Source organism: Nicotiana tomentosiformis, chromosome 9, assembly GCF_000390325.3.
Source record: "Nicotiana tomentosiformis chromosome 9, ASM39032v3, whole genome shotgun sequence".
NCBI classification, from domain to species: Eukaryota; Viridiplantae; Streptophyta; class Magnoliopsida; order Solanales; family Solanaceae; genus Nicotiana; species Nicotiana tomentosiformis.
In genome coordinates this window covers 55,055,957-55,069,275 of record NC_090820.1, presented here as the reverse complement: position 1 = coordinate 55,069,275, position 13,319 = coordinate 55,055,957, and the positions used below count along the sequence as shown (strand labels likewise).

The 13,319-nt window shown below is 38.9% G+C and overlaps 1 protein-coding gene across 1 annotated transcript; it reads left to right on the top strand.

Moving 5' to 3' along the window:
* The first annotated feature begins 12,535 nt into the window (after positions 1–12,535).
* On the top strand, positions 12,536–13,090 carry LOC138898806 (uncharacterized). The gene has a single exon (XM_070184909.1). It carries the CDS (start codon positions 12,536–12,538, stop codon positions 13,088–13,090), a length of 555 nt encoding a protein of 184 aa, XP_070041010.1.
* Positions 13,091–13,319: the final 229 nt, after the last annotated feature.

The window sequence follows — 13,319 nt, the reverse complement described above, 5'->3', positions numbered from 1 at the left end:
TTTAAATGGATGCAGGTGGTTCCAAAACAGGAGACATTGATCAGTGATTGCAGTACACCTTCTTTTCAGCTGATTTGGTGAGCCCCACTTCATTTTGGGGCCATGTATTTGTTTCTCATGTATTGTGTTTTGAGGTATAGTTGGGGCCTTATTGCCGGCATTTCCATATTACTCTTCTATTGTACTTAGAGGCTCCGTAGACAGGTTGTGGGTTATGGTTGATGTTAGGAATTGAACTAGAAATGTTGATAATTTGAAATAATGTTTTTCATTAATTCTATAAACTCGTAATGTTTTGGAAATTATGAATGAAGCTTCTAATGGGAATGAAATGGAAGTTATTAATGAAATCTTTTCAGTGTTGATTAATGGAGTACATCTCCTCTTTATTCATGGATGAGTTTGTGTAGAAGAAAATCTAACAGGCTTGCTCGGCCGGGTTCTCTCAGTTGAGCGTCGGTCGCGCTCCTCGGTTTTGGGGCGTGATAGGATTAGCTTGGATGAGGTAAGTGTCTTGCCTAGCTTTGGTTGAGAGAATGTTTCCTAATAATTTATATTGTTTGCTACATACGGGGGTGATGTATATATGAGGTGAAAAGTGTATATATATGTGCCATGGGTATTCATGCTCAGGGTGAACTTTAGATTACTCTATGCCTTGTTTGGTTATGTATTCTACTTGATTCTATGTGTTATTCAATTAATTGACAATGAGAGCACAATAAACCATGCTAGATCTAATGTTAATGTTATTGGGGCCTTAATTTGAACATAAAGAACTAATATTGAGATCGATGCTATACATGTCCCAAACGTAGTCCCATGTATGTTATGAACACACACCCATACTTTTTGTTCTTGTGCTGTACCTTGATTTGAACGTGTGCTCTCTTTGATATATGTGCGATCCTTTTTATCACTACACGAGTTTATCATCTCATGCTAGAGACCATATTTTAGGACTTTTGTTTCCTAATTAGCAAAAATGGGTATTTGTGGAATCATTGCTAAATTGATTAGCCACAGTTATGTCTTATATCATTAGCATACATCCGCACTTTATTATTTTCATGTCCTTGTGAACTTCATTGATGAATAATGAGGATATTCATATTGATGATGATGTGTAATCTTTAATTGTTATGATTGTGGCACATGAGGATACGTTGGGCAGATCGATAGGGTGTTGGCACGAGGATTTGTCATGCGATTGTAATGATATTATCGCACAAGGTCTTTACCGTGCAATTATGATTGATATTGTGGCACGATTCCGTGCGATTGTGATTGATATTGTGGCACGAGGTCTTTGATATGCGATTGTGATTATTGTTATGCACATGGGGCGAAGCAAGGGTGGCATTTCTCGGGCTTCCCTATGTGACGAAATAAGGGTGGAGGTATGCGCATGTGGCGAAATAAGGGTGGTAGTTCTTGATATTGTACATAAGGCTAAATAAGAGCGGCATTATTGATGATGAAATATGATGATTTGAGGGTGCTTTTTTGGATGATGTTTATGTGGTGGTATGAGGGTTCCATTCTTGATTATGCATGAGAATTCTTTATGATTGTCATAGATTTTTACATGATTTTGCATTGCATCTAACATGCTAATCTATGCCTCAATTATTATTTGATGATTTGGTTGACAAGATGGATTTACTTATGTTGAGTTGATATCTCATGTTTTGTTGAGTTGTCGGTAGAGTATCAGATTGATGTAAAAAAGGCTGTCTGCATACGTTGATGTATTGGATTCTTGAGTAGTTCTCTTTAACGTGTTATTTGGAAATTGGTACATAATAAAATTATGTTAGGCTTAGAATTACAGTCATGTATGAATATTTGAGCACACACATTATATGGTGCATATCTCTTTATGAGTGGGGTTGGTTCAGGTTGTATTCATTTGAACATGTCTAATTGGGAGAATTTATTATTTTCCTATTGTAGTTGTGCACCTTTACTACTTATATCCTTTATTCTATAATTGTCGTTCTGGAATATTTTCTCTATATTGTACATGTTATTGAGGTGCATAGATTATGCAAAGTGAGTATCTTTTGACTGAAAAGCCTCGTCACTACTTCTTTGAGGTTAATCAAGGTACTCACTGAGTACATGGGGTCAGTTTTCCTCATACTACACTTCCGCACCTTACGTGCGGATTTTGGAGGTGAGTAGTTGTTGAAGACGAAGCCTTGCATTGGATACGTACCCGCATATTGAATTCTAGATACCTTTTGTTCATGGTAGTTTTGGACTCCATTTCTGTTTATGTAAACTTACAAATAGATGTTGTAAACATTCTTCATAACCGCTTTGTATATCTAATATTAGTGGCTCATGACTTGTACTACCAGTTCATCAGATAGTTGTATTGAATTTGAAGTCTTTATTATTAAATATGGATAATTTCTCATTACAGTTGTAACTTATACTGCTTGGCTTACCTAGTGGGTTGGGTTAGGTGCCATCACGACGTGGTGGGATTTTTGGTCGTGACAAGTTATTATCAACGCCCTAGATTCATATGTTCTACGAGTCATGAGCAAGTGTCTAGTAGATTCTTGTGGATCGGTATGATAATGTCCATACTTATCTTCGAGAGGCTACGAGACATCCAAAAAACTTTCCATCTTTCTTTCCTTTTGTAAAACCTTGTTTCAGCTTGAAGCCTAAGTCTCTGGTTTCTTTATCTTCGATTAGTGTGTGATATTGAGTACTCAGATTTGGATATGCAATGATGCCTTGTGATGTTATGGATGTGCTGCGAAGGACTATGGATGCTTGATTATTGTCTCGATATGTGTCTAGACTTAGATGCGGATGTGTTGGTAGATCTTTCAGCTATTTATTTGTGGGATGAAGTGAATTCTTGTATCTAGTCGAAACGTGCAACCTCAAGATGATTAATTGATTGCATAGTGGTTGTGGCCATGATGGGGTCATAGAGAGTTGTTGGTCTGAGGCTAAACAAGTGGGTTATCTCCAGCATGGAGGTATGAGGTTGTGTGATCCATATGAGGTTTGTATGAAGAGTTTTTCCTTTTATCCAGTGGAGTGCATGTGCTACTGTAAGATATCGTATCATTTGAGAAAGTTTGCACGACTATCAAAGGATGAGTATGCACTTGCCCAAGTCTTTCGAGTATTTTATGACTAGTGTTACATAAGTTTACAAAGTATTCAGTTGATTAACACTGCGAGATCGGGGCAATTATAAAGGTAGGGTACTATGGGTTACATATGATGTGTTCTATGTCTTCGATCAAAATAGGGGAGTCTTCTATGGACATTTGGATTGCATGGTCTTGTGTTATATCAGTTTCTAGAATAAGGGACGCTTGTGGATTAGTTATGACTTGGAAAGGATGACTTCGAGGATGGTTCGAGCAAGGTATTTGCTGGGTGCAGGGTGTACTATACTTTATGGGTATATAGATATCTTGGGATGATTCAGGTTTGATATTCGTTATGGATGTAGTCTGAAACGAGGAGGAATCGTTTGGTTGCATCTTTTTGGGTATTCATGTGTTGGTGGAGCACAAGACGTTCGACGTGTATTGACTGTGCATTGGAGATTAGAGCAAGATGAATGACTTTCGATAAGGTTCCAATGGGATCAAGACTAATATGTGGTATTTAATGATTTTTATATTTGGGTATGGCTAGGACTCGAGATGTTCATTAGATGGTGCCGAGACTTGCGGTATATTTGTATCATTATTGATTCAACATGGCATCATTTGAGTGATGGGAGAAACAACTTCGGATTCGTAAAAGGTCTCTTCAGAGCAAGCACTTTGGTTGAGGTACTTTTGGGTTTAGCAATCTATGTGACTTGTTAGATTTAGAGGGATTCGGTTATGATGGTTTTGGCTATGTGCTAATGTGTTTTGAAGGGTTCACAATGGGTTCAACCACGACTTGAGGTTGATGTCTTCTATAGGTATGGAAGGTTGTTGTGTGTCATAATGTTCTCCTAGACTGAGTTAAATGAAAGGTTCTTAGTTAATGGGGTGTCTATCCTACTTGTAATTCAGAATTGATCATAAGAGTTTCATATTTTTACATGTTATCATGATAGATGTGTTGCGTCATGCAAGATTGAGATTTCATGGGCAAGGTTACAGCTTAGTTCTAAAAGGAAGGTCATGAGTTGTATGCAACATGAGAGATTTCAGATGTTCAAAGACAATGGTGGCGCTATCTGGTATCACTTGAGGGGTGTGTGTGTTGTAGTAGATGCATTGTGTTTTGACTTGCGGATGCTTGACCCGTACTACATAGATCTCTTGGTTGTTGACTACTAATGTTCAAGTTTTGCTACATGGCGCATAAGGCTTATGGAAGTATTTCTCATGAGGTGATTGTGTATGAGTGATGTGTCAGCTCTTTGAGTGGGAGGGTCAAGATCAGATATGGAGATTCCTGTATTCTTGAGGTTTAGAGACTAGATGTTCTCCGAGGTAGAATATTCCTTGGTTGCGGACTATGAAGGTATGTTAAGAGTTAGACAACTATTTGTATATGTTATGGATATGTTTGTGGACTTTTGGAAGGCTATTAAGCTATTGTGGAATGATTAGAATTTACTTGAGGGTCCATTAGTCGGCCTAGTGGAAGTGTGTATTCTACATCAGATTGGGTTATTTACTCTGCACGTCTATGTTGGGGGTGTGTCAACGGCTAGAGTTGATTTTATTCATGTCCTGATATGTTCCTTGTGTTACTCCCTTGTGCTATGATGGGCTGTGAGACTACTTGACTATTCACACGCATGATGTGGTTTTCATTAGGCCTAGTGGTGAGATTTGGAGCGAGATGACTCCTGGGTTGTGGAGTTGCCTATTGCACCTTAGTCGTACTTTCTCCTGTCAATGGTATATTATGCTATCCGTTTCTCCATGGTTATGGTCATGCACATTTCATGTTTGTTGTTGATACACATGTGGTTATTGATTGTGATCATTATGGCTTGATGGGTATTCCATGTGGATCGGTATGTTTGGATAGAGCTACGTGCCATAGTGGAGTTATGCTTAGATACGATCCTTTGTGTTTATCCTGTGTGTTTTGCTTCACCCTTGTGGGATGGATTCATAGCATTGTGCGCAGGTGGTTGTATCTGCCGAACTTGTTGGACAGTTCTCTTATTTGGTTCTCTTCCATTATTGATAAATTCGAGTTGTTGCTTATTGGGCGTGAATCACGTCGTATGTGGATCTAGGTGGCATTGGATGTGGCATGTTGGTCGAGTAGCTTGTGCTTGGTGAGATGAGATTATTGGACCTGGAATTTGTGCAATCGGATTTTGATAAGGTATGTTTGAAAGAAGAATGTCATTAGTTAGCTTCAAATTACGCAACACTACTTGTTGAGAAAGAGAACTCCACGACTCGTCAACTTCATGCATGGTTATGAGTTTCTAAAGGTTCCTTTCATCATTGCAGTGCTATGAAAGTTTGAGATAGGGTTTTATCTGATATAGGGTATACCACCGATACCGGGCTTGGTAATGAGCAACTAATGTTGTCGGAAGGTGCTGCTATGAGTATATGCGTTATGTGGTACATCGTGTGGTTATATCTTGGGATTATATTTATGGATGGTAGAATAGCTTGTGGGAGTTGATGCAGTATATATGTACAAGAATTGGATCTTATAATGAATTCTGGATGGTGAAATTTGGGTTCTAAGGCTTATGGGATTAGGTTGAAGAAAGAATCTCCTGTCGAGATAGTGTTAATGGACTTATACAGATTGTGATGTGGGATCACCTGTGGGTATGTGTATGATGAGTTTATATAGTGACTGGATGATTTTGGAAATGCTCTTGGCACGTTCGAGGACCAACGTACGTTTAAGTATGGGAGAACGTAATGACTCGACATGTCGTTCTGTGTTCTAGCACTTCCATTATGTGATTTCTGACTATTAGTGTCTTTATATGGTGTACTATGACTTTGGTGCAGTGTTGGTTTTGATTTTCGAGTGGTTAAGGATTGATTTGATAGAGTGATTCTCAATTTGGGATCTTTAAGTTGGAAGAGTGGACCAAGGTTTGACTTTTGAATAAACGACCTTAGATTTGTGTTTCGATGATTCCAATAGGCTTGTAAGGTGATTATGGAGTTAGGCTTGTGTCCGGATTTGGATTTGCAGGTTCCTAGGATTATTTGGCTCTTTTGCCAAAAATGTGCAATTCGAAGGTTTAGTGATTTCATAAGTAGGACCATGAGTTGACTTTGAGACTATCGGGTTCGGATTGTTGTAAGGCCCCGTAAATTTTGCCAAGGAATTTGAGGTTTTGTGGTACCGAGGTAGATTTATGCGCTTGAGGATTGTAGAAATTCTTCTCGTAGCGGTACCGAATTTTTTGTGTTGAAGAATGCACTAGGAGTTGATGAAAACCTTTTGCTGAAGAATGCGATTCTGCGGTCAGTTTCGTAATCGCATAACCATTTCACGGGACGCATAATCATCGCGTAGTTGAGCAGAGAATTTGTTAAATTTTGAAGGTTGTTCTGCGGTACATTATGCAATCAAATATTTGTTTCGCGGTCCGCACATCCATCGCATATTTGGCATGAAGAATTTTGGACAGTTATTCTGCGGTCTACTCTGTAGCCGCATTAGTGGTCTACGGGCCGCAAACCTGTCACAGACCAGTCCAGACCAGCCTAGTTCTTGGCATCATTTTCGCGGTCCATTTTTCGGGCTACATATCTGTTCTACGGTTCATTATGAGACCGTATACTTGAATTCGAAGGACCCATTTTTCTATTTTGATAACCCGACCCCATTTTGATAAATAGCCTTAGGTGCTCATTTTGAAGCAAATGTCTGATGATTTTAGAGAGAGTTAAGAGTATTTTAGAGAGAGAAGGAGGAAATCTAGTATTCTAATCACATATTCTTACGCCAATCTTCAAGAATCAAGGAAGCCAATCACTAGATTATCATCTATCCGGCTAAGTCTTACTCATAAGCATTCATGAAAGAGGTTATGAGTTCACGTATGTTGTGGGGTTGGAAATAGGCCATGCATGTGACAATAGGTTGTAGTATGTGGGGTTAATGAACCATTTTGGTTAGTTTCTTGTTGAAACTGGTTTAGGGAGGAAGGGATTACCATTATAGAGCTTTGTAGTCTATTTTGCATACTAGGTGTTTGACAAAATTCTTAAGAGAGTTACACTAGTGGAATCCTTCTAATTATTATCCGATTTTTGCTATCTTCCTATAGATTATTATTGTTAGGAGTGTTGGGACGCTGTAGTGACCTAAGGAAAGCTCAAGCAAGGTATGTTGGCTAAACTTCTCTCTTGGAATCGAATTCCATGATGTTCCCATAAGTTTCAAGTATGGTTGGCCCAAGTCCCTAATTCCCATGTTCCGAGTTATTTCTTATATATTTAACAATTCCGAATAAGCTAATGTTGAAAGATGTATACTAAAAATGTGCACCAAATTCTCATATCGTCTTATGTTCACCGTCGGGAATGTATCCTAGTGTGTCCAATATGTCGAGATAGTATGATTTCAAATCTTGTTTAAATTTCAAGTTGTTATGCCCATTTGTGAAAGAAAACTCAATGCGCCTAAGAACCCTATTGTTCATCTTTATTCTTAAGGCCTTGATCCCAAATGCTCTTTTTGATGATGATCTATAAATATGCTTAAAAGTGAACGAACTGAGAGTGAGATATAAAATGTGGCCATGGTTGTTGTAACTAGTGCATTTGATTTGAAGTCGTGTGTAAGTGGTAAATCACCATGCTCTCCTTTATAAATATTTCAATTGTGATTTGAGTTCTTACGTACTCAAGAGTTGAAATTGTGTATTGCCTTTTGTGAAAAAGTATTTAAAAAGATACGGTGTTTCACTCGTTTATGTTTTTTAACATGTATTGTGATTACAAGTCATTGTGCTCCATGCTTTGGAAATGGATATAATGTGTTTAAATCCTCCACTACTGATGAACTTAAAATTATAATTTTCGAAATATTCTATGTGTTGATGTTTGTGATGATGATCATGGAAAGTCAAGGAATGAAAAATGTGGAATACGAAATACGGCCAAAGTGCCATGAATGATGAATCATAAGTATGGCCATGAGAGACAAGAAAATAATGATGTTGTGAATGGTTGAATGTACTAATGAAGCTATTTATAGTGTGAAAGGTTATGAGGTGAATATAAAATATATTTCTACTTTTGTTTCCCTTGTGTGCAAAAAAAAATATTTGGGAGTATCTTTAGTCAACGAGGAAGGGTAGGTTGAAATAACCTAACTCCGAAACTACACATGTCATTGTAGGAGTGTGTTGTGTTTATTCCCCTTATTTGGGATGAGATTAATTTGATGAGAATGTTCCCCTTTATCAGGGTGAGATGATTGCTAGAAAAGGGTGATGTCGATCTACACGACATTGTGGTGAGACAGCGTAGCCAGTCGGGTCGTGATCGGACGCCATGCCGCACACATGGTGGTGATTATGCTGGAAACTATAACTGAAAATGTGATTGAGATTATGATTGTAATTTCACCTCCACCCACACACATTGGGCTGAGGCGGCGGGGCCACTTTGTGTAAATCAAATGTTGTTGGGTGAGATGGCCTAGCCGATCAGGCGAGGATTGGACTTCATGCTAAAAACACGATAGTATATTGGTGCTAATGATCTCCCAACCAAGAATATATATATTATATCCGTATTTTGAAAATTGTTATGTTTTAAACTTGGTATTTGGATATTGTTGATTGTTACTTGTTGTTTCCATGGTTTTCTCCCTTCTTATATTGGCGTTCTATTTCGAAAGGGGACATTTAGCTTTACATACTAGTACTATTCCACATGTACTAGCATCCCTTTTTTCAGGGGCGCTACATCTTCAATGGATGTAGGTGGTTCCTCAGCAGGCGGTCTTGATCCTCGATAGCAGTTACTCCATATTCAGCAGGTTTTTGTGAGCCCTACTCTATTCCGGGCTTTATGTCATTTGACGTTGTATATTGTGCTTTGAGGTATAGCCGGGGCCTTGTCACTGCCACTTCCATTCTTTACTTCTGTTTTACTTACAGGCTCCGTAGACAGGTTGTAGGTGGTGTCTGATGTTGGAATGGAACTAGAAGTGTTGGTATTTGGCAAACTTATTTTTCATCATATCTATAACTTGTAATATTTTGGAAATCGTAAATGAATATCCTTTGAGTAATGGAAAAAGAATATGGAACACTTGACTCTTCTCATGTCTATCACTTGTACTGATTCTTATATTGTTAATGGGCAAGGTTGGGTAGAAGGCATCTAGAAGGCTTGCTCGGCCGGGTTATTTCGGTTGAGCGCCGATCGCGCTCTCCGAGGTCGGGGAGTGACAATTGTTGTTCCGAGATATAGAATAGTTCTGTTTTGTCATTTGGAACTAGTGTGCAATGTTTGGCCTAGTACCGAGTGGATTTGGTAGGATTCGAATGCGTTCGGTGATGTTTGATTGTTTTAAAGTTAATAGATTATTCTTGATCTTGGATTCTTGTTTTTAATGTTATTTATGATGTTTTGAGCTTTAGGATAAATTTGATTAATGTATTTTTCCTTTTTGAAATGATTAGATGGGGTCCTGGGGGGCCTCGGGTGCAATTTGGTGTGGTTTTGGACCATTTCGATTTAATTTGTATTGCTGGTTTTGCTAGTGTCATGTAGTGCATAGTGTTCATGAGGTGGCTCTCGCTTTCGCGTAGAATAAGTGACTACAAAATATTTTTCATTGAATTCACGTCGGATTCATCGCGTTCCCGGAGGGTCTATGGATATAGGCTTTTCCGTTCATGCGTGAAGTATCTCATTCACATAGATGAATTGGGCACTGGGGGGTTTTGTGTTTCTCGTTCGCGAGGTCTTTCCCTATTCGTGCTGCTTGGGAAGCTTGGTAATCGCATGCTCACAGAGGAATTGGGCACTGGGGAGTTTTGTGTTTCGCGTTTCCGAAGTCTTTCCCTATACGTGTTTCTTGGGCAACTTGGTCATCACGTTCGCGTACATCACTTTGCGTTCGCCAAGAGTAGTAAGTAAGACTGGTTACATTTGTGCTTCGCTATCACGGGGGCCCTTTCGTGATCGTGAAGGGTACCCCTGGGCAGACTTTTTTAAGTGCTATTTCGAGATTTTGAGCTCATTTTTAATATTTTGACCCCTATTTTTGGAGAGGGGCGATTTATTTTGGAGATTTTCACTACTGCCTTGGAGATAAGTGAGTTCTATATGGATTTGGTTCTATGTGTTGATTACCCATAGATTTCTACACTAAAAGCTTGGAATTTTGAAAGGAAATTTGGGGTTTTTTGCCTACAATTTAAGAGTGTATTTTCAGGATTTGAGTAGCGATTTGGACCCAATTTTGGAAACTAATTACATTTTTGGACTAGGCAGGTTATGGGTCATCAGATTTGGGTATTGGTTTCGAATTTTAGGCATGTGGGCCCGGAAAGACTTTTGTTGACCTTTTGGGGATTCTTCAAAGATCGAAGCTTTAAGAATTGGGATCGATTCCTATGGCATGTGTTGACTTCCTTGGATGATGCTCGGCTAGATTTGAGCCGGCTAGAGGTAATTTCTCAAAGAAATGCAAATTTGGATCTTTGGATTAGCCCGGATGGGGTAAGTGTCTTACCTAGCTTTGGTTGAAGGAAGTTTTCTTAATAATTGACATTATTTGCTACATGCGGGGTTGATGTATATATGAGATGGCGAGTGTATATACATGTGACATGGGTATTCATACTCGGGGTGGATTTTAGATTATTCTATGCCTTGTTTGGTTGTGTGTTCTACTTTGTTCAATTATTTATTCAATTAATTGGCTACGTGATCACAATAAACCATGCAAGAGCTAATGTTTCTGCTATTGGCGCCTTAATTTGAACATGATGAACCAATATTGAGATCGATACTATACTTGCCTCAGACGTAGTCACATGTATGTTATGAACGCATATTTGTACTTGTTGTTCTTGTGTTGTGCCTTGATTTGACCATGTGCTCTCTGTGATATATGTGCGATTCTTTATATGACTGCACAAGTTTATCCTTTCATGCTAAAGACCATATTTTAGGATTTTTATTTCATAGTTAGCCAAGATGGGCATTTGTGGAATCATTGTTAAATTGATTAGCCGTAGTCATGTCTTTTATCTTGAGCACATATCCGCACTTTATTATTTTCATGTCCTTGTGCACTTCATTGATGAATTATGCGGATATGCCTCTTGATGATAATTTATTATCTTGAATTGTTATGATTATGGCATATGTGGGCACGTTGGGCAGATCGAAAGGGTGTTGACACGAGGCTTTGTCATGCGATTGTAATAAAATTGCCGCACGTGGTCTTTACCGTGCAATTATGATTGATATTGTGGTACGAGGTATTTGTCGTGCAATTGTGATTATTGTTATCCATATGGGGCAAAATAAGGGTGGCATTTCTCGGGCTTGCCCATGTGACAAAATAAGGGTGGTGATATGCGCATGTGGCAAAATAAGGGTGGCATTGTTTTATATTGCACATGCGGCTAAATAAGAGCGGCATTATTGATGATGTTGTGTGATGGTTTGAGGGTGATTTTCTTGATGATGCTTATGTGGTGGTGCGAGGGTGACATTCTTTATTATGCATGAGAATTCTTTATGTTTGTCATGCATTTTTACATGCTTTTTGTGTTGCATCTAATGTGTCAATCTATGCCTCTGTTATTATTTGATGAATTGGTTGACAAGATGGATTTACAGATGTTGAGTTGATATTTCATGCTTTATTGAGTTGTCGGTAGCGAATCAAATTGATGTAAAATAACAGTTATCAGCATATGTTGATGTATTGGATTCTTGAAAAGTTTTCTTAAACGTGTTATTTGGCAATTGATACAGAATCGGATCATGTTGGGCACATGTTTACAGTCATGTATGAGAATTTGAGCACACACATTATATGGTGCATATCTCTTTGTGAGTGTGGTGGTGCAAGTTGTATTCGTTTGAACATGTGTAATTGGGAGAGTTTTTTTCCCTATCCCAGTTGTGCACCTTTACTGTTGATATCCTTTATTTTATAATTGTCTTTCTTAAATATTTTCTCTGTATTGTACATATTATTGAGCTGCACAAGTTATTAAAAGTGAGTATCTTTTGACTTAAAAGCCTCGTCACTACTTCTTTGAGGTTAGTCGAGATACTTAATAAGTACATGGGATTAGTTGTACTCATACTACATTTCTGCATGTTACGTGTATATTCTATAGTTGAGTAGTTGTGGAAGACGAAGCCTTGCATTGGATACATACCCACGTACCGACTCAAGCTACCTTTTGTTCATGGTAGTTTAGGACTTCATTTTTATTTATGTAGGTGGTTACCTTAAGGCAGCATAGGTGGTTAGAGCTACTAAAGGACTATTATATCACCATTATTTATCACTGGGGAAGGACAATGTGGTGGCCGATGCCTTGAGTAGGAAGGTTGAGAGCATGGGGAGTCTTGCGCATATTCCAGTTGGGGAGAAATCATTAGTATTAGATGTTCATGCTTTGGCCAGTCAATTTGTGAGGTTGGATATTTTGGAGCCTATACGGCTTCTTGCTTGCGTGGTTTCTCGATCGTATTTGTTTGAGCGCATCAAGGCACATCAATATTATGATCCCCGTTTGCTTTTCCTGAAGGACACGGTGCCGCACGGTGATGCTAAAGAGGTTACTATTAGAGATGATGGTGTATTGAGGATGCAGGGTCAAATCTGTGTTACAAATGTGGATGGGTTTCGAGAGTTGATACTTGAGGAGGCCCATAGTACACGTTATTCCATTCATCTGCGTGCCGCGAAGATGTACCTGGATTTGAGTCAACACTATTGGTGGCGGAGGATGAAGAAATATATCTTTGTGTATGTGGCTCGGTGTTTGAACTATCAGCAGGTGAAGTATGAGCATCAGCGACCCGATGGTTTGCTTCATATGCTTGATATTCCGAAGTGGAATTGGGAGCTTATCACAGTGGATTTTGTAGTTGGACTTCACGGACCTTGAGGAACTTTGATGCAGTATGGGTTATTGGGGACAAACTGGCCAAGTTTTCACATTTCATTCCAATTGTGACTACCTACTCTTCAGAGCAGTTGCCTTAGATTTACATTCATGAGATTGTTCGCCTTCATGGTGTGCCCGTGTCAATTATCTCGTATCGAGGCACTCAGTTCCCATCGTATTTTTGGAGGGTAGTGCAGCGAGAGTTGGGCACTCAGGTCTAATTGAGTCC